This window comes from Harmonia axyridis, chromosome 2 (assembly GCF_914767665.1).
Source record: "Harmonia axyridis chromosome 2, icHarAxyr1.1, whole genome shotgun sequence".
Taxonomy (NCBI): Eukaryota; Metazoa; Arthropoda; class Insecta; order Coleoptera; family Coccinellidae; genus Harmonia; species Harmonia axyridis.
The window spans coordinates 5,700,018-5,723,216 of NC_059502.1; the positions used below are offsets into that span (position 1 = coordinate 5,700,018).

The 23,199-nt window shown below is 30.2% G+C and overlaps 4 protein-coding genes across 4 annotated transcripts; all 4 read right to left on the minus strand.

The window, feature by feature from the left end:
* Positions 1–1,745: 1,745 nt before the first annotated feature.
* Positions 1,746–11,911, minus strand: LOC123672522 (zinc finger Y-chromosomal protein 1-like). Its single transcript, XM_045606650.1, has 3 exons — positions 11,731–11,911; positions 8,449–9,744; positions 1,746–1,868 (listed from the first exon to the last, which is right to left on the minus strand). Exons 1-2 carry the CDS (start codon positions 11,757–11,759, stop codon positions 8,451–8,453), a joined length of 1,323 nt encoding a protein of 440 aa, XP_045462606.1. The 5' UTR covers positions 11,760–11,911; the 3' UTR covers positions 1,746–1,868; positions 8,449–8,450.
* On the minus strand, positions 2,107–7,730 carry LOC123672524 (zinc finger Y-chromosomal protein 1-like). The gene is made up of 2 exons (XM_045606652.1): positions 7,402–7,730; positions 2,107–5,369 (listed from the first exon to the last, which is right to left on the minus strand). The coding sequence occupies exons 1-2, from the start codon at positions 7,428–7,430 to the stop codon at positions 4,163–4,165; spliced, it is 1,236 nt and encodes a 411-aa protein (XP_045462608.1). The 5' UTR covers positions 7,431–7,730; the 3' UTR covers positions 2,107–4,162.
* Positions 11,912–16,631: 4,720 nt separating the features above from the next.
* Positions 16,632–19,684, minus strand: LOC123672527 (transcriptional repressor CTCF-like). Its single transcript, XM_045606655.1, has 2 exons — positions 19,479–19,684; positions 16,632–18,185 (listed from the first exon to the last, which is right to left on the minus strand). Exons 1-2 carry the CDS (start codon positions 19,505–19,507, stop codon positions 17,144–17,146), a joined length of 1,071 nt encoding a protein of 356 aa, XP_045462611.1. The 5' UTR covers positions 19,508–19,684; the 3' UTR covers positions 16,632–17,143.
* A 954-nt stretch (positions 19,685–20,638) lies between these two features.
* On the minus strand, positions 20,639–23,041 carry LOC123672528 (zinc finger Y-chromosomal protein 1-like). The gene is made up of 3 exons (XM_045606656.1): positions 22,977–23,041; positions 22,798–22,882; positions 20,639–22,070 (listed from the first exon to the last, which is right to left on the minus strand). The coding sequence occupies exons 2-3, from the start codon at positions 22,824–22,826 to the stop codon at positions 20,855–20,857; spliced, it is 1,245 nt and encodes a 414-aa protein (XP_045462612.1). The 5' UTR covers positions 22,827–22,882; positions 22,977–23,041; the 3' UTR covers positions 20,639–20,854.
* Positions 23,042–23,199: the final 158 nt, after the last annotated feature.

Below are 23,199 nucleotides of genomic sequence, written 5' to 3' on the forward strand. Positions count from 1 at the left end.
TTTAAAATTGAAGGAACACAAGTGTCACCTGTGTGATTATGCTGCAGCTCGGAAAAATACTCTCAAACGGCATATAAATTCAGTTCATTTAAAATTGAAGGAATATAAATGTCACATATGTGATTATGTTGCAAGTCGTAAAATGCATCTCGAGAAACATTTAGATTCTATTCATTTAAACTAGAAGAAACATAAGTGTCACCTGTGTGAATATGCAACATATTGGAAAGAGGATCACAAGCAACATTTGAATTCCGTTCATTCAAATTGAAATCATGTGTCCTAATGATCATTAAAAAATAACACAATATTACAATTGAAATATGGAACAAAATGAATGATAATCCTGCCACAACTGTTTTGCTGGTGGTATGTCTACTAGAGTTTTGCAGGAATATAATATCTTTCTGGAGATACACAGAATGACCATCTGCAAAATTTGTCTTGTCACAAAAGAGTAATAAACATAGATAGGGAGTACACTCAATTCTAAAGTCTCCCCAACATGGTTATCTGGGCGTTATATTACATTGTTGGAATATATTTTTTAACTCTATTCATTTAAATTTAAAAGAAAGAAAGTGACACCTGTGTGATTATGCTGCAAATCAGAATATTAGTCTCATATTATAAATTAGTCTCATCATATAAATTCAGTACATTTAAAATCCAAGAGGAACAAATTTCACATCTGTGTATCACCAATATTCCTATTTAATACTAGATTTGCAGTTTCGTTCAATCCATTCTGTGTTTTTTTAGGCTAAGTAAGCCTAGTATTCAATTTTGAAGTGAAAATATAGGTAAAAAAATTACTAGTATAAAATTTTAAAAAAGATTTATTATGTGGAGTGAATCATAACAGATGAGAATACTTACGTTTACTTAGATGTGGTCTCATCTTACCATTTTTTCTTATATATAGCAGAAAAAGATAACTCAGTAAAATTGTATATGTTTTCGTTCGAATAAAAATACTCATTACTTTTTATTTCGAATTTGTAAAGTTGAAATATTCCTAAACTGTTAACTGTACTATTTGAATCAATTCCATATTCTTGAATACCCTACTTAAATATGGTTGAATATTTCAAAAATTATTTTGAAGGAATCTATCTTTTGGAAAGCAATGAATTAACTATTTTTTTATTTTAATTCAAATATATAATTAATTACTTATAATATTATGTAATCTGTATGTATATACATATATATTATTATAATCATTTGAATAAAACAGTTATCACTTAAAATCCATTCTCAATTCCTTTACTGCTAGCAAATCTTCAACTTTGTCATTATTGGATTACTTAATTGCTTAAAATTATTGGGTATTAGCGTATCTAATAAATATTTTTGCACTGCTTTGGGGTCACCAAGTGGAAAACATATGATAATGGTTCTATATTTCAAATCCTATCAATAAAACTACAATAAGTTATCTGAGAACGAAGTGAAAGATGTAGTATTAAAAGAAAATGGTATAGATCTTGAATACTCAAACGAACTATTCAAAACGCTTTTCAAATAATGTAACAGAAATCCGCTGATTAAGGGTCAGAAATTAATCTTTAATTAAAAAACAAAAAAATACTGTACTGTACTCCCTATTTATGTTTATTAGTCTTTTGTGACAAGACAAATTTTGCAGATAGGAATATATATTTTATGGTAATTTTGTTCATATTTAGAAAGATATTTTCAAGTTCCTTCTAAACTCCAGTAGCTTATTTTTCTATTTAGAAGTCGAATTTCTACTTACTGACACTACCAGTATAACAATTGTGGCAGGAGTTATCATTAATCATCACACTGGTGACACATGTTCCATATTTGAATAGGAATATTGTTTTTTCTTTTCGAATAATCTATTTGAATCAATTCCATATTCTTGAATACCCTACTTAAATATGGTTGAATATTTCAAAAATTATTTTGAAGGAATCTATCTTTTGGAAAGCAATGAATTAACTATTTTTTTATTTTAATTCAAATATATAATTAATTACTTATAATATTATGTAATCTGTATGTATATACATATATATTATTATAATCATTTGAATAAAACAGTTATCACTTAAAATCTATTCTCAATTCCTTTACTGCTAGCAAATCTTCAACTTTGTCATTATTGGATTACTTAATTGCTTAAAATTATTGGGTATTAGCGTATCTAATAAATATTTTTGCACTGCTTTGGGGTCACCAAGTGGAAAACATATGATAATGGTTCTATATTTCAAATCCTATCCATAAAACTACAATAAGTTATCTGAGAACGAAGTGAAAGATGTAGTATTAAAAGAAAATGGTATAGATCTTGAATACTCAAACGAACTATTCAAAACGCTTTTCAAATAATGTAACACTTTCAATAATAATAATAACAATTGGGTTATTTTATTGTAAATATGGCCCATAGATATGAGGAGACAAACGCAACTTGTGTGTCTGCGATACTAGCGCTTCGCACTATCGCATCTGCTGAAGATTGAACTGACATGGGTACATTTCTCCCTATACTAGTTGGAAGGGATTGGTGGAATAATCATGTTAGAAACAGCGTTATTAACCATTGCTTTTCAGCTTAGAACATTAATAAGAGGAATGGAAATCGTCTTGTAACTGATGCATTTGTTTTGATTCCAACAACCCACTCTAATTTCTCCACAGCACTCTTGACCACGAATTCAAATGAACACTCGTTATAAAATTTAAAGAAGTTTTAACGAATATAATCATAACAGATTGAAGTATAATTTAGGAATTTGTGGATTCATTAAAATTAGTTTATGTATTTGTGGGTTTTGGATAATACTAACTGATTGGTTTAAATTTCTTTAATTATTTTTTGGAAAGAGTTATTGTGGTCTTTTTCATACATTTTAATTTTTCCGGTTTCAACTTTTGGTTGGATTTTTGCTCAGAGTATTAAACATATGTTTATTACTCTATGGATTTTTGTTAGTCACTTCCTGCAATAAGAATTTGTTCACCTGCACTCCCAGAGTTTAGAACTTTGCATTATCTCATTTTCATAAAACAAAATTTTTTGTAGCTTTGAACGAAAAAGTTTTGTTAATTCCCTATCGATTACCTAATATCGCTCTTTCTTAAGGTCAGACCAATTTTGGAAGATTCTTCTTCTCTGATTATCAACTACCAAGTTTCTGTCTTTCTATTCATGAAAATAAAAACCTAATTGAAAAAACACTGTCGACTTTTCTGGAAATTGTTCTTCTATAAGCCCGGTTCTCCAAAGTAGTTATTGTAACCCTCTCAATCTAATCCCTAGTCTAGTCCCTAATCGCTTCCTTTGTCATACTTTGTATTTTATTACTTCCCTTATTCTGAGAGCATATTTAATTTCTCTCCTGATACAGCTAAACTATAAAATAAAGCTAATTTACATCCATAGAAAACTATAAATTTTAGTTATCAGAGATCGCCTGAGTAGTCAACTAGTCAATGGCACAGGCCCTAATTTTGAATCTTTAACTGATTTCCGATTTATTACAAGACAATTGATTTAAAATGGAAAATGGGTGGAAAAAAAGGATTATGACGTAGAAAAAATGTTTAATAAGATAATAATATGAAATTATCAGGAAAAGAACTAAAAATAAAATGATTTAAAAAAAATTATTCCCTTTAAATTTTGGGAATCAATTCAATACAATAAATAACAGAATGCCAGAATCACTCTAAAGAATAGATTTCATTCAATATAATATACAATTTAATAATATGATATCATAGTGAATTAGAAATTATAATATTACAATCTGATGATTACTGTTAATTTTAGACTCTGATACCAGTGGAGAAATCCGCTGATTAAGAGTCAGAAATTAATCTTTAATTAAAAAAAAAAAAAAAATACTGTACTGTACTCCCTATTTATGTTTATTAGTCTTTTGTGACAAGACAAATTTTGCAGATAGGAATATATATTTTATGGTAATTTTGTTCATATTTAGAAAGATATTTTCAAGTTCCTTCTAAACTCCAGTAGCTTATTTTTCTATTTAGAAGTCGAATTTCTACTTACTGACACTACCAGTATAACAATTGTGGCAGGAGTTATCATTCATTATCACACTGGTGACAGATGTTCCATATTTGAATAGAAATACTGTTTTTTCTTTTCGAATAATCATTAGGACTCGTGTTTGCGTTTTAAATGAACTGAATTTAAATGTCGCTTGAGATCACTTTTCCAATTTGTTACATATTCACACAGGTGACACTTATGTTTCATAGTTTTCAAATGAGCAGTATTTATATGTTGTTCAAGTAATGGTACACGATTTGTAGTGTATTCACACAGGTTACACTTATGCTTATTGAGATTTAAATGAACCATTTCAATATGTCGTTTGAGAGAAATTTTTTGATTGGTAGCATACTCACAAAGGCAACATTTATGTTGTTTCAAATTTAAATGAACAGAATCTATATGTTGTTTAAGATACATTTTCCAATTTGTAGCATAGTCACATTGGTCACACTTATATTTCTTCAAGTTCAGATGAACAGCATCTATATGTTGTTTGACATGATTTTTCTGATTTGAAGCATACTCGCACAGGTTGCACTTATATTCCTTCAAATTTAAATGAACCAAATCTAAATGTCTCTTGAGATCCATTTTCAGATTTCCAGCATAATCACACAGGTGACATTTATGTTCCTTCAAATTTAAATGAACTGAATCTAAATGTCTCTCCAGAAGCACTTTGCGACTTGCAGCATAATCACACAGATGACATTCATGTTCCTTCAATTTTAAATGAACTGATTCTATATGTCTTTTAAGATTCCCATTCCGATTTGCAGCATAATCACACAGGTGACACTTATGTCCCTTCAATTTCAAATGAACTGAATCTAAATGTGTTTTGAGAGTCGCTTTTAGATTGGTAGCAAAATCACACAGGTGACACTTATGTTGCTTCAAGTTTAAATGAATAGAATCTAAATGACTTTTAAGATGCATTTTCCATTTTGTAGCAAAATCACACAGGTGACACTTATGTCCCTTCAATTTCAAATGAACTGAATCTAAATGTGATTTGAGATGCCCTTTCTGATTTGCAACATAATCACACATGTGACACTTATGTTGCTTCATATTGGAATGGAGAGATTCTTTATGGATTTGGGGAAATTCTTCTGTTTTTAAAGAATCATTATGAAAACTATTGTCTTTAGATGAATTTCTTGATTCATTGTCAATATTTTCCAAGTATACTGTCCTGTCATGAACGCCATTTTCATCAATGAATTGTTCGGATATATCAATATCTTCAATTTTTTCAACTTGATTCTTGAAATTCTCTCCAAATTCGGAACATTTAATAGTCCTGAAACAAATGAAATCATTATGATGTTAATTCAATTATAAAAAACAACGTTCAACATATTGTTTTTTCATTTTTACATGTGCATAGGCAATCTATCGAAAATACTTGACATGAATATTGGCAGTTTTTCTCAGCTATTGTGAGGTGGTGTTTAGGGAATAAGGAATGTGGATTCATACTTTTGTTTTTAATTGAATTTAAATTATTGAAGTAGAGATGTTTGGTTTGGAAAAGGAAATTTAAGCATTCCTGGATATACACTGCATGGACTGTGAGAATGTTATTGTCTCTGAACAAAGCTCTACAAGATTCTCTATATTTGAGACCGAAAATCCTCAGGACCTTCTTCTGAGTTGTGGAGATGTTGCTGATATTCCTTTTACATCCATAAAAAATCATTTCATATTTCATTCTCGACTCAAAGCTGGTAAAATGAACTGTTCTTAAAGACTTTTGCTTAGGTATTTGGATAATACCCTGATGGATTAGCATACTGATAGGTTGTTATTTAGAATTTCCATGTTTTTTCATGACAACTGTTCCTTAAGTGTTATTTCTAAGAACTTAGTCGTTTTCTGTAGTTTAAAGTTTGATTTCTTGATATTTTCTTTTCTTTGCATTAAGTTTCAATTTACGAGATTATAACCACTGTTCTATTTTGACAATAATTTTTGAAAGTTTTCATCCCAGAGCAACAGATTTATATCTCCAGCAAACAATGCCATCAGTTGTCTCATATCTGTAAAGCCTGTTAGATCATTTATATAATAGAAGAATAGAATGCATCCCGATATGCTTCCTTGTGGTATATCCTGCTTGATGTAGTTTTTGCCCAATTTTATTTCTTTCCCATTTTCTACTATCAATACCCTCTGTTCTCAGTTTGTAAGACCTAAACCATTTTGATATCTATCCTCTCATTTCATATTGCTCCACACTGTCATTCAAAAGATCCAAAAAAAATCCAAAGATGTTCATTTTCATGTTCTTCCCCCAATGTTATCTTGAAGACTTTTGAAAACATTGGCAACAGACTAAAAGGCCTATAGTTTCCAAGAGAGGTATACTATACTTAATTGAATTAATTAATATATATGTAAGGGGCAACACACTTTCCTCAATTGAATTTTTCACAATGCTTATAAGGATGTTGTCATCTCCACTGCTGTTCGATACTTTAATACTAGGATTAATATTGGCTGTACGTATATATTCTGGTTGTAGAATCACACTATTCTCTACAGAACAATCATTTGAATTTAACTCTGCTTGGATAATGATATCAACAAAATGCAATACTAAAGGTTAGTGTCTATTGTCCTATTCAAGTTCTTTCTTGTCATGATGAAGTCTTGTCTATCCTGGATACAAGTTCTTAACAAAATCCAAAATTAATCATTTATAGTCCTCTATCCAGTAGTACCGTACTTATGAACTCAAGGAGAATAGATTTTTATTTGTATTGATTTGAGTATATAAGGATATGTTGTGATGGCTTCCATTCAGTTTTAATTATAATCATCAAGAATAAAAACTTATTCGCCTTCTATGACAGTCAGTAAGTAATAGTAATCAAAGAAGGGCATTTTTAAGAGCAGATGGACTTGAGAGTGTGTTCTATACCAGGAAGGCATAGTGTCTGAAGATGAACTTGAAATAGGTTCGAAATTGCGCGGTTACACAATGTAATCCCCAAATCTTTAAAATCATATTTATGGTAGTAAAAACATGGAAAATATAAAAACTTGTTTTAATCATGAACAACTACCAAATAGTAACGGCTGAAACAGTTCAATGTAGAAAATTATTATGAAACTAGTCTTTTAAAAGAGAATGCAGAAAATTTGGGGGATATTCTGGATTCTGAATTCATAAATAAGTAAATTAGATACAAAATATGTGTGAAAAATATGTTAGTATTTGCAATTCTAATAAATGTATGAGTTAAAATTTTTACCCTCTTTTTGAAGGAGGATCACTCTGGTTTCACTCTTATATTTATGTGTCCATATATACATAATAAAGTACTTACTCATCTATTTCACTTGCCTCCACTTTCATTTTGGAGGAATATGTATGATACTACTTCTTGTATTTACGTTGATTCCAAAGAAATCCTAAAATATTAACTTGAAAAATTTTAAATGGAATAAAAACGTGAAAAATTGTGATTTGATAAGCTCAGTAGAACATAAACCCACAGATAATCATAATCGGTGATATAACCTAATTAGACTTTGACATAGATTATTTTGTTAATTCGCTGGGCAGAATCATAGAAATATAATATAACTATATTATATTTCTATGGGCAGAATCCAGATGCATAGAATTCATTTGACATGTATTCGATAACCAGAATCATAGAAAATATAAAAACTTGGGTAAATGTTTAACCGATTTGTTACAAGACATTTGATTTAAAATCTGGAAAATGGGTGGAAGAAAAGGATTATGACGTAAACAAAATGTTTAATAAGATAATTATATGAATATAACAGAAAAATAACAAAAAAAAACTAAAAAATAAAATGATTTAAAAAAAATTATTCCCTTTAAATTTTGGGAATCAATTCAATACGATAAATAACAGAATGTCAGAATCACTCAAAAGAATAGATTTCATTCAATATAATATACAATTCAATAATATGATAACATAATGAATTAGAAATTATAATATTACAATCTGATGATTACTGTTAATCTTAGACTCTGATACCAGTGGAGAAATCCGCTGATTAAGGGTCAGAAATAAATCTTCAATTAAAAAAAAAAAAATAACCATGTTGGGGAAACTTTAGAATTGGGTGTACTCCCTATTTATGTTTATTAGTCTTTTGTGACAAGACAAATTTTGCAGATAGGAATATATATTTTATGGTAATTTTGTTCATATCTAGAAAGATATTTTCAAGTTCCTTCTAAACTTCAGTAGCTTATTTTTCTATTTAGAAGTCAAATTTCTACTTACTGACACTACCAGTATAACAATTGTGGCAGGAGTTATCATTCATTATCACACTGGTGACATATTTCCATATTTGAATAGGAATATTGTTTTTTCTTTTCGAATAATCATTAGGACTCGTGTTTGCGTTTTAAATGAACTGAATTTAAATGTCGCTTGAGATCCCTTTTCCAATTTGTTGCATATTCACACAGGTCACACTTATGTTTCATAATTTTCAAATGAGCAGTATTTATATGTTGTTCAAGTAATGGTACACGATTTGTAGTGTATTCACACAGGTTACACTTATGCTTCTTGAGATTTAAATGAACTATTTCAATATGACGTTTGAGAGTAATTTTTTGATTGGTAGCATACTCACAAAGATAACATTTATGTTGTTTCAAATTTGAATGAACAGAATCTATATGTTGTTTAAGACACATTTTCCAATTTGTAGCATAGTCACATTGGTCACACTTATATTTCTTCAAGTTCAGATGAACAGCATCTATGTGTTGTTTGAGAGTTATTTTCTGATATGCAGCATATTCACACAGGTGACACTTATGGTTCTTCAAATTCAAATGAACAGCTTTCATGTGTGCTTTGAGATGATTTTTCTGAACTGAAGCATACTCGCACAGGTTGCACCTATGTTCCTTCAATTTGAAATGAACATCATCTAAATGTCGTTTGAGTTGCATTTTCTGATTTGCAGCATAATCACACAGGTGACACTTATGTTCCCTCAAATTTAAATGAACTGAACCTAAATGTCTCTCCAGATGCACTTTGCGACTTGCAGCATAATCACACAGATGACATTCATGTTCCTTCAATTTTAAATGAACTGATTCTATATGTCTTTTAAGATTTTCATTCCGATTCACAGCATAATCACACAGGTGACACTTATGTTCCTTCAATTTCAAATGAACTGAATCTAAATGTGTTTTGAGATTCGCTTTAAGATTGGTAGCAAAATCACAAAGGTGGCACCCATGTGTCTTCAAATTTAAATGAATTGAAGTTATATGGTGCTTGAGAACATTTTTTCGATTTGTAGCATAATCACACAGTTGACATTTATGTTTCTTCAATTTCAAATGAACTGCATCTAAATGTGATTTGAGATGCCCTTTCTTATTTGCAACATAATCACACATGTGACACTTATGTTGCTTCATATTGGAATGGAGAGATTCTTTATGGATTTGGTGAAATTCTTCTGTTTTTAAAGAATCATTATGAAAACTATTGTCTTTAGATGAATTTCTTGATTCATTGTCAATATTTTCCAAGTATACTGTCCTGTCATGAACGCCATTTTCATCGATGAATTGTTCGGATATATCAATATCTTCAATTTTTTCAACTTGATTCTTGAAATTCTCTCCAAATTCGGAACATTTAATAGTCCTGAAACAAATGAAATCATTATGATGTTAATTCAATTATAAAAAACAACGTTCAACATATTGTTTTTTCATTTTTACATGTGCATAGGCAATCTATCGAAAATACTTGACATGAATAATGGCAGTTTTTCTCAGCTATTGTGAGGTGGTGTTCAGGGAATTAATGTAATGTGGATTCATACTTTTGTTTTTAATTGAATTTAAATTATTGAAGTAAAGATGTTTGTTTTGGAAAAGGAAATTTAAGCATTCCTGGATATACACTGCATGGACTGTGAGAATGTTATTGTCTCTGAACAAAGCTCTACAGCTTGAGAACGAAAATCCTCAGGACCTTCTTCTGAGTTGTGAAGATGTTGCTGATGTTCCTTTTACATCCATAAAAAATCATTTCATATCTCATTCTTGACTCAAAGCTGGTAAAATGAACTGTTCTTAAAGACTTTTGCTTAGGTATTTGGATAATACCCTGATGGATTAGCATACTGATAAAAGGTTGTTATTTAGAATTTAGAGTTTAGAATTTTTTTCATGACAACTGTTCCTTAAGACTAAGAACTTAGTCGTTTTCTGTAGTTTAAAGTTTGATTTCTTGATATTAATTTCCCCAGATAAACTCTGTCTTGAATGATGAGTTTTGAAGCACATTGTACTGGTTTTCTTTGCATTAAGTTTTAATTTACGAGATTATAACCACTGTTCTATTTTGACAATAATTTTTGAAAGTTTTCATCCCAGAGCAACAGATTTATATCTCCAGCAAACAATGCCATCAGTTGTCTCATATCTGTAATGCCTGTTAGATCATTTATATAATAGAAGAATAGAATGCATCCCGATATGCTTCCTTGTGGTATATCCTGCTTGATGTAGTTTTTGCCCAATTTTATTTCTTTCCCATTTTCTACTATCAATACCCTCTGTTCTCAGTTTGTAAGACCTAAACCATTTTGATATCTATCCTCTCATTTCATATTGCTCCACACTGTCATTCAAAAGATCCAAAAAAAATCCAAAGATGTTCATTTTCATGTTCTTCCCCAATGTTATCTTGAAGGTTTTTGAAAACGATGGCTACAGACTAAAAGGCCTATAGTTCCCAGAGAGGTATACTATACTTAATTGAATTAATTAATATATATGTAAGGGGCAACACACTTTCCTCAATTGAATTTTTCACGATGCTTATAAAGATGTCGTCATCTCCACTGCTGTGGAGATCATTTGCATTTAACTCTGCTTGGATAATGAGATCAACAAAATGCAATACTAAAGGTTAGTGTCTATTGTCCTATTCAAGTTCTTTCTTGTCATGATGAAGTCTTGTCTATCCTGGACACAAGTTCTTAACAAAATCCAAAATTAATCATTTATAGTCCTCTATCCAGTAGTACCGTACTTATGAACTCAAGGAGAATAGATTTTTATTTTTATTGATTTGAGTATATAAGGATATGTTGTGATGGCTTCCATTCAGTTTTAATTATAATCATCAAGAATAAAAACTTATTCACCTTCTATGGCAGTCAGTAAGTAATAGTAATCAAAGTAGATCATTTTTAAGAGCAGATGGACTTGAGAAAGTGTGTTCTATACCAGGAAGGCATAGTGTCTGATGATGAACTTGAAATAGGTTCGAAATTGCGCGGTTACACAATGTAATCCCCAAATCGTTAAAATCATATTTATGGTAATAAAAACATGGAAAATATAAACAACTACCAATTAGTAACGGCTGAAACAGTTCAATGTAAAAAATTATTATGAAACTAGTCTGTTAAAATAAGAATGCAGAAAATTTGAAGGATATTCTGCATTCTGAATTCATAAATAAGTAAATTAGATACAAAATATGTGTGAAAAATATGTTAGTATCTGCAATTCTAATAAATGTATGTGTTAAAATTTTTACCCTCTTTTTGAAGGAGGATCACTCTGGTTTCACTCTTATATTTATGTGTCCATATATACATAATAAAGTACTTACTCATCTATTTCACTTGCCTCCACTTTCATTTTGGAGGAATATGTATGATACTACTTCTTGTATTTACGTTGATTCCAAAGAAATCCTAAAATATTAACTTGAAAAATTTTAAATGGAATAAAAACGTGAAAAATTGTGATTTGATAAGCTCAGTAGAACATAAACCCACAGATAATCATAATCTGTGATATAAGTGATATAACCATAGACAAATAATTCTCTATGGATATAACCTAATTAGACTTTGACATAGATTATTTTGTTAATTCGCTGGGCAGAATCATAGAAATATAATATAACTATATTATATTTCTATGGGCAGAATCCAGATGCATAAAATTCATTTGACATGTATTCGATAACCAGAATCATAGAAAATCAAGGATAGATATCGAAAAAAAATGATCGAATATTTCCATCATCACAAAACCGACGAAGTTGAAATTTTGCATATTTATATGAAATAAGAAAATCTTATGTTCTATAATATTTGTTGTTGAGAGTGCTATAAGCAAAATATTGTATTGACATTACTGTAAATTATTGAGGGTGTAAAGAACTGACAATTTGAAGAGTTTTTTTTCAAGTTAAGATTTAAGTTATAAGTAGTTAAGTTTAGAAATTTCATTATTGTAAGAAACCTAAATCAAAATATGTTATTGTAATAAATTAGAATAAGGGTTTCCTTAAGGAGAAATAATGAACAAAAATGAATATGTTATTTTGTATTATGATTTCTGTAATTTTATGATACTAATGTGATAATTTGGAAAATTAAAGTATATATACAGGGTGAGTCTTTGACTTGTACATATATTTTAACCGTAGATTCTTGAGGTCAAAAGAAACGCTTTTTTCATTTACCATTTTTTCCGATTCGGCTCGGTTGAAAAGATATGGCCATTTTAAGTTTTCATAATGAGCTATGCCGAACCTGGAAATCAGCCCACTGAAGTTTTCCCAAGCATAAATTTATACCATTTGAACTTTGAAAATGGGTTACTATATTAGCAAAACAAGCATAAACTCACTTTTTCCATTCCCTTTGGTGACCGAAGTATAATTTTCAATATAAGTAATAAATGAGTTATAGCAATTTCGTGGGAGATAAATATGTTGATTATTTTTCTCTTGATTTCTATTCGATAATAATAAAAAATTCAGCTTGCAACCACCCATATTAAATCTGATATTCATATCCAATAATTTATTTTCGCTTTTTCACTTCGTTTCATAAAAGAGTTACCTATTCATATAACCTTTCATTTTCATATTGGTAAATAAACATACATGATAATCATCTGTGGACTTCCCACGTTGCCAAGTTTACAATCACAAAACACTATAATGACAAAAAACCTACAGAATAATAAGCTAAATCTATGTACCTATGAATACCAATCATCTCGCATCTGTAATGTTATGTTTAAAGGTTATGTTATGTTTTGTCAATAAAATTCAAGAAACCCAACAAACGGTTGAAGTTTTGTACATTACTAGAAATTTGGGCTAATTGAGTATATTTTGTTATCTAGAGGTCAGCAAAAAAGTGTCCAATTTGAATTCTTATTATCATGGAATCAGTGAGAAAAGTTTTAAATTTTTAGGGTAGCAAGAAGTGTAAGAACGCTTGCATTTAGGATTGAATGAACCCAGAATACTTTATCTAAGTACCTACACAATAACTTAGCTCGAAAATGAAAAGGCAGTTTCATGAATGGATTTATGTGGAAGATGGAATCACCTCTGTATCACACAGAGGTAATTTTGTGATGGAAAAATTCCGATTTTATCTTGTTAAAAATAACAGTAGTATGAGGAGGAATAAATAATTTCCAGAAGGAATTGAATTTTTTTCCTTTCTCATCCTAGAAGCTTATAATTTTCATGAATCTTCAATATTCCATCATTGATTAATTATTGATCTTGATTTTTGTATTAAAAATGAAATGGTGGTATTCAATATGAATATCCACTATTGAATATTCTGCTTCTTTCAACTCACTGAAGTTTTTTATTTATTTTCACGTTAAAACAATTTTGGCCCTCTTAAAAGTATGTCAATCAAATGTTCTAGGATGAAATTATCGAATAGCAAATGTATAGAAGTATTCAATCACGTAAAAATGAAATTTTAGGATGTATTGTTATGTATCGATGAAAGCTCAGAAGACTGGAAGAAGATTATAGTAATGTTTGGTAGCAGCCGTTATTAATGGGATTTCAGATCTTGATAGGTGTTATTTTATAAGGAGCCTAGTTTATGAAAATTCACTTGAAAATGAGTTTCGATCAGAATTATTCAAAGTAGAATATTAACTTTAATGAAATATCCTCATATTATAGGGCTGTGCCAAAGCTCAGTAATTTGTTATCATGAAAATATTTGAAATCCTTTTCTTCTTAGTGTTCATTAATGCCAATATTCTGTCTGAAAATTTGATACCCAATAGGTAACTCCAAAAATAAAGAATTTTCATTACTGAAACAAAAAAATGCATAGCAAAAAACAGGAATTGAAGTAGAAACTACCATAATAATAAATTGTCTTTATTTTCATTTAATTTATAAATAACCAGGTTTAACATTTTTTACTCTTATACTTCTTACGTAGATTCATTTAGCCTCAGATGGATTGTGCGAAATAAAAATCATTCAATAATTATTAAATTAGGCCTGCCATTATTCGAATTAATTCTCAATGATTCCTGATCTCAGATGTATTCATTATATTATTATAATAATATAAACCACGGACAGTAACTACAAACCATGTATATGCCTTAAAATATCAATAGCTATTGATTCTGAAACATATGGATTGGATCAGTACATGTACTAGATAATAGGATAGGATCTGCGTTAATGGTGAAATCAGTGACTTTGAAATTATTTTTCAGTACATCGATGAGTATGAAGTTTGAATAAATATTCATTACAGAACTAGGGCTTCACTTATTCAAGTAGTTGAATTTATCAACAGAATCATTGTATTGTAGATTTTTAGATTTTTGGTTATTTCAATTAATCAATTTACTTTTCCATTCATTATATGGAAAAATTATCCTTATGAAATCATGAACACCTCACAGCAAACTGTTTCCGATTGGATTTAATTTGAAGGGGTTCAAGATTCTCTTTAAATACAGGTCTATCTATCTGTATCTAGTGGGCAATCATCTTCACGTAGGAAAATCGTCGTCCAATTAAATTCATTGTGGTGTTTTTCTGAATGATTCGATGAATTATTAGGAGATCTGAAAAAATACAATAACTATTCAATATATTATTTATATTATATAACTTAGTAACTTACTTACGCCGAACTATGTTGTTTCTTATTGAAACATAAAATATTTTCGAATCATATATCGAATTGTTCCATTTGTTTGCCAAACATAACCACAATTCTTCGAGATTTCTCAAATTTTCAGTTTGGCCATGCGCATAGAGTAATAAACTCTGAGGCCATGCGCAATAGTTCGAATCGTTCATAACATACACATACGGTAATCTAGCATATTATGACTTATTTTATTATACAAAATTCGATTTAACATTTCGGATGATACTAATTATTACATTTAATGAAATTCATAATAAAATAAATGTATTAATTCATAAATTTGATGGTTTGTTTAAACAATTATTCCAGATTCTTCTATGTCGATCGGTCATGCGCATAGAATGATCCGAAAACAATTGAAATTCGAATTTATGGTATTTTGATTTCTGTTGCTTTGTTTAATGTAAATGATAAGTATTAAGTGTATTTAGTTTGTTAAGTGTTACCTAAGTGCGTTCAACTTGTTAAGTGTTAAGTGTGTTTAGCTTGTTTAGTGTAAGGTGTTTGTTTAGTGTAAAGTGTTTGTTTGTGAAGTTCTTTAAGTGTGTTAAGTGGAAATTAGCAGAATGTATTCTAACCAGAAGATGATGGTAGATATGTTGGAATGCTATTTCACAAATGGAAAAATAGCGAGAAGAGCTAAAGAAGCTTATGGATGTTTCCAAATAGGAGACAGCCAAATGAGAGAACTTTCGTAAGGATTGAATTTTCTCAATGGGTGAGCTTATTCAAATCACTTTATTTTCAAACTAAGTCGGCTGGTTCCCTCACTTGTCAATGCAAATTCAGTGTTTCAATCCATGATTTTTGACCTGACAACGTAGCAAATATTCATTTCTGTGAGTCTTTTCTATCAGAGTTGCAATTAGCCAAAGTACCCAATTTTTTGAATTTCACAGATTTTTTTTTTTTTTTAAACACATATTACTCGAAAACGGCTCAATATACGAGAAAATATGAAGAATGCTTTTATTTTTCAAATTAGCTAAATATCCTTCAATGAACGTCCTAGTTACTTTTAAGAGTTCGGTTCTTTGAATTTCTGGTATTTTTATGGGATGAAGTGTTCATAATGAAGAAACGGGGAGATGTGGATAAAATTTTGTGTACGGAGAAGATTCATCACATACATGAAAAACTATATCCCGAAATTCATTTTTTTCTATACAACCATTTCCGAGATATAACGGAAAATGACATTTTTTTATCGATTTTCAACAGCCTGTATCTTTTTAACCGGGCCGAATCGGAAAAAATGGTAAATGAAAAAAGGGTTTCTATTGACCTCAGGAATCTTCGGTTGAAATATATGTACAAGTCAAAGACTCACCCTGTATATATATATACTTTAACGCGATATATATATATATATATATATATTGGTATTTGGATGCAGGAAGCAGTAATCCTGGGAACTGTCAGCATAGTGAGAAAAATAATATATCCCCACTAGCTCACGGAGGTACTCTTGGCGCGTGCGCCCGGGTATCACGGCTACCACGAGAAGTGTGAAATTAAAAAAAAAAAAAAAAAAGGTATTTAATTGTAAGGGATGTTCCTTTTATTAAAATTTTATTGTGGGATAAATAAGTTTCAACAAATAGTTATTATTATTACCTTATTTGTAGTTTTAGTTTATTTTATGTAAAAATTACGTTGAATTCTTTTTATTATAACAAAATTTGAATTCTATTAGATAAAATTGTATGGTTGAAAAAAAAAAAGATTATGCTATATGAAAAATGTTTTATAACAAACAAAAATTTGAAAATTCTATATTGAGAAAACAATAATATGATTCAGAAGAATTATTTCATTTAAATTTAGGTTGACAATCTAATTTGATAAATATTTGTTTGTAAGTTGACCACATTTTGACAATACCTTTTGTGACAAAATAAAATTTTTGCAAGTATACATAGATATTTTATGTTCATTTTATGTAACTCCATAAAGATATTTTCATTATCTGGCAAAATTATATTTGGTTATTTAGAAGTGAAATTTCCACTTATTGACATACAGCCAGCATGATAGTTGAGATTCCCTCTCCGATTTGTAGCATAATCACACAGGTGGTACTTGATTTTTCGAATTTAAATGAACCAAATTTATATGTCTCTCAAGATGCACTTTCTGGTATGCAGCATAATCACACATGTGACACTTATGTGGCTTCAAATTTAAATGAGAAGTATCTATATGTTTTTTAAGATGATCTTTCTGATTTGCAGCATAATCACACAGGTGACACTTATGTTGCTTCAAATTCAAATGAACTGATTCTATATGTCTTTTGAGAATTGATCTGCGATTTGTAGCAAAATCACACAGATGACACTTTTGTTCCTTCAATTTTAAATGAACTAATTCTATATGATATTTAAGACTTCTTTTAAGATTTGCACCATAATCACACAGGTGACACTTATGTTCCTTCAAATTCAAATGAACTGAGTTTATATGTTTTTTGAGATCAAATTTCCAATTTGTAGCATAATCACAAAGGTGACACTTATGATCCTTCAAATTTAAATGAACCAAATCTAAATGTCTCTTGAGATCCATTTTCAGATTTGCAGCATAATCACACAGGTGACACTTATGTTCCTTCAAATTTAAATGAACTTTTTCTACATGATATTTGAGACTTTTTTTACAATTTGCAGCATAATCACACATATGACACTCATGTTTCTTCAAATTTAAATGAACCGAATCGATATGTCTCTTGATCTCTATTTTCAGATTTGCAGCATGATCACACAGGTGACACTTATGTTCCTTCAAATTTAAATGAACAGTATTTATATGTCTCTTGAGATCCATTTTCAGATTTGTAGCATAATCACAAAGGTGACACTTATGCTTCTGCATATTGAGATGGAAAGATTCTTTATGAATTTGGGGCAATTCTTCTGTTTTTAAAGAATCATACATAAAACCATTATGTTTGGATGGATATCTTGATTCATTTTCAATGTTTTGCGAGATGATTATCCTCTCATGACTGCCATTCTCATCGATGAATTGTTCGGATATATCAATATCTTCAATTTTTTCTACTTGATTCTTGAAGTTCTCTCCAAATTCTGAACATTCAATAGTCCTGAAACAAATGAAATCATTTTGATGTTAATTCAATAGTAATATTGAAATTCTTTTAATTTGGGCGACACTCTGTGTGAATTACGTATATATTTGTATTGGTAAATAAATTGAGAAAAGTACCGCCTTTTTGTTGGTATCTTTTAAGAACCTATTTATTTATGCTCCTATTGCGCTCTTGAAGACCAAAGAAATGTATACCCACACATTTTAGAGATGTGGTTTACCAAGTCGTCATTGTTGACAGGTAGTTTATTTGAATGAAGGGTTCTGAATATAAGACCTTGGCCATGAATATTTGTGTGATTGTTTTAAATGAACAAATTGAATTTCAACCTAATCAGTATGTTATTTCCGAAATATTGGGTTACACAATGTAATTCTCCAATTGTTAAGACCATATTTCTGGTAGTAAAATCATAGAAAATATAAAAACTTGGGGAACTTTGGGGAATTAGTTTAAATAATGCCTCAAAAGTGATGAAAACTTGCAGACTAGTTGTATTAATATAGAAAAGGTATCTAGTTCTATCATTCGGGTGAGGTTCGAGAAATTCTAGTTTACTCAGCAACTCAATGCAGTCAACGCTACCACCCAGAAGACCATGAAGGAATTTGATGGTATGCATTCAAGGCTTTTCGACTTGAATCTTGATAAGAAAATCATATGATCATATCCCCTTTGTTGGTACAGTCCATCCTCACGAAATGAAAGCCACTTTAAAATCCTTCTTTGTACAGTCTCCAGATGGTGAGCATGACAATTTTAGATTGGGCGCCAAATGAGGCAACCATACTCGAGCTTGCTTCTGGCCAACGCGTTAAATAAGTAAATTAATTTTGCCGAATTCTCAAACAATCTCGAATTCCGCACAATGAAACCATATATCCTACATGCTGATAACGTCAGTATGATAAAAGGGTAAAACACTTTATTTCCGCTTATATTCAGTGACTTCATCAGGTGAGTATAGTAACTGTTATCATACCCACATGATGAAGTCAAAATGTTCTTTGATGAAACAATTGTTGTGTAATCAATAAATATAAGCGAAAATAAAGTGTTTTACTTTTTAATCATATTGAGAAATATGTGGTGTGAAAGAAAACCAAACCCATGTCCTTGATTTCAGTAAGCCGAGGAAGATCTATACCCCCAATGTTGTAATCAAATAGATACACTTCCTTATTCCGCGAGTGAAACACTACGCTACATTTCGATACATTCCAGTGAAGTTTATTACTGTTACACGCCACCTGTTCATAATATCTTTATTCATAATAAGGTACTTACTCGTCTATTTCACTTGCCTCCACTTTCATTTTGGAATAATATATATGGTACTACTCCTTGTATTTACGTCGGTTCCAAAGAAATCCTAGAATATTAACTTGAAAAGTTTAAAATGATAGTGGAATAAAAACCAGAAGAAATAAGATTAAAAATATTATGGAATCTCAGCAAAACATAACCACACTAACCACAGATTACCATAAATAAGTAGATTCACAGATTAGTCTGTGGTAGACATAGAATTATGTATTATTGGTTCAATGGTGGTAGTTCTTTTCTTTTCCAATGTGCCAGGTCCACCAGGATGCTATCCGCGAATATATAGATAAAATCCTGTGCTGGTGATCGGCGGATTTTAAAATATTTCGATAATTTCGAAAATTATCGATAATATTTGAAGCACTCGTGGTATAACCTTTGACAATTCATTGGTCTTTCGAGATAAATTTTCGAATTCATAGCATATGTCATCAAACGAATGACATATGTTGCTCATTTAAATGAACTGAATCTCAATCTATATTTTGTTTGAGATACACTTTTAAATTTGAAGCACTTATGTTTTTTCGAATTTTTATGATTCGTAGCCTAATCTAACACGAGATACTCATCTTCCTTCAATTTCAAATGAATTGATATTATGTGATATCTGGGATTGTTTTTATGATTTGCATCATAATCACACATGTGACACTTAATTTACATGAATTGAATCTATATCTTTTTCGAGATGCTTTTTCCGATTTGCAGTATAATCACACAGGCGATACTCATGATTCTTCAAATTTAAATGAATTGATCCTAAATGTCTTCTGAGCATCTCTCTCCGATTTGTAGCATAATCATACAGGTGATACTTGTTTCTTCGAATTTAAATGAACTGAATCTATATGTTTTTTTGAGATGCTTTTTCTGATTTACAGTATAATCACACAGTTGACACTTATGTTGATCAATTTCAAATGAACTGATTCGATGTCGATTTAGAATCACTCGCCGATTTGTAGCAGAATCTTATGACAACTTATGTAGCTTCAATTTTAATTGAAGTGATTTTATATGTCTTTGAGAATCTCTCATTGACTAGTAGCATAATCACAAAGGTGAGATCCATTTCCTGATTTGCAGCATAATCATGCAGGTGACACTTATAATAAGAATAATAATAATAGGCCTTTATTGACAATAAAAAGAATAAATTAAAATCAAAACAAAAAACAAGTAGGTTTTCTTCATTCCAAAATTTCCATGTATTGCAGGGAGCTTGCGACGAATTTTTGTATTTTGTACTATCAGCAGCAACTATATTTCCTGGTATAGTGTTGAACGCCTGTACGCTCGCATATGATGGTGAACTTTGAGCCATTAGTGCATAATCACACAGATGATACTTCTTTCTTCGAATTTAAATGAACCAAATCTAAATGTTTCTCAAGATACGTTTTCCGATTTGCAGCATAATTACACATGTGACACTTATGTGGCTTCAAATTTAAATGAACTGAATTGAAATGATTTTCGAGATGCTCTTTCCGATTTGCAGCATAATCACACAGGTGACACTTATGTTCCTTCAATTTCAAATGAACTGATTCTATATGTCGTTTGAGAAACAGTTTCCAATTTGTAGCATAATCACAAAGGTGACACTTATGTTGATTCAAATTTAAATGAACTGAATCTATATGATATTTGAGACTTTTTTTAAGATTTGCACCATAATCACACAGGTGACACTTATGTTCTTTAAAATTTGAATGAACCGAATTTAAATGTCTTTTGAGATCCATTTTCAGATTTGCAACATAATCGCACAGGTGACACTTATGTTCCTTCAATTCCGAATGGACTGATTCTACATGACATTTGAAACTTTTTTTACAATTTGTAGCATAATCACACATGTGACACTTATGTTTCTTTAATTTCAAATGAACTGCATCGAAATGTCTCTTGATCTCTATTTTCAGATTTGCAGCATAATCACACATATGACACTTATGCTCTTTCAAATTTAAATGAACTGTTCCTATATGTCGTTTCAGAATATCAATCCGATTTGTAGCGTAATCACACAGGTGACATTCATGTGGCTTCAATTTCAAATGAACCGAATCGAAATGTCTCTTGAGATCCATTTTCAGATTTGTAGCAAAATCACACATGTGACACTTATGTTCCATCAATTTAAAATGGACTTTTTCTACATGATTTTTGAGACTTTTTTTATGATTTGCAGCATATTCACACATATGACACTTATGTTTCTTAGAAGTTAAATGAACTGAATCTAAATGTCTCTTGAGATCCATTTTCAGATTTGGAGCAAAATCACATAGGTGACACTTATGTTTCTGCATATTGAGATGGAAAGATTCTTTATGAATTTGGGGCAATTCTTCTGTTTTTAAAGAAACATCAATGAAACTATTGTCTTTGGATGGATATCTTGATTCATTTTCAATATTTTCAGAGATTTCTATTCTCTTAGGACCACCATTCTCATCAATGAATTGTTTGGATATATCAACATCTTCGATTTTTTGTAAATGAGTTTTGAAGTTCTCTCCTAATTCTGAACATTCAGCAGTCCTGAAAAAAATGAAAACATTATGATGATAATTGAATTATAATATAATTTATTTAATTTATTAATAATAATATTTTTATAATTTATTTAATTTGGGCGGCACTCAATTTGAATTATGCAGGTACTTATATTTGTAAATAACTTGAGGAAAGGACTGACTTGATGTTGGTATCTTTCAAGAACCTATTTATTTAGGCTGAGAAATGTATAACCTAGATACATTAGAGATGTGATTCACCATGACATCACTATTGATGGTTAGTTTATCTGGTCGAGGGTATTCTGATTTTTTGATGTTGCTGATTTTGACCATGAACATTCAAGTGAACAAATTGAATTTAAACCTAATCAATATGTTACTTTAGAATTATCGGATGATTTTGTTTTGATATTCTGCTTGAGTTTTCTATATGCTAAATCTCTCAACAAGTAATTTTGAATCAAGCTTGAAATTGCTATTCATTAACATGAAAAATTTCAACTCGATTGGATCTGGTGTCAATAAACTACTTATTAATCATATTGAGAAATATGTCGTATGAAAGAAAACTTTTGGTGAAACACCAAACCCAGGTCCCTGATTTCAGTAAGCCATGGAAGACCTATACTCCCAATGTTGTAATCAAACAGACGCACTTTCGCGAGTAAAATACTACGCTACATTGAAATGAAGTTTATTACTGGTAGGCCATCTGTTCACAATATCTATATTCATAATAAGCTACTTACTCATATGTTTCACTTGTCTCCACTTTCATTTTGGAACAATATATATGATACTTCTTCTTGTATTTACATCGGTTGCAAAGAAATCCTAAAATATTGACTTGAAAAGTTCAAAATGATAGTGGAATAAAAACGTGAAAAAATAAGATTATGAAACCTTAGCGAAATATAACCACACTTACGTGTGAAAACAGCTTACTACCATAGAGTAAGTATATATGTTCTATGATTAATAGATTTTATATAACTTCGATGGACAGATGCATATAATACATTGTTCTTCTTCTTTTCTGTACCAATATGCCAGGACTTACAGGCAGGTTCTAAGGTCTCTTCTCTCTCATTCAGCAGAAACATCGGCCTTTCATTTTGCTGCAATCGATGGACTCCGATGAGCCACCGATC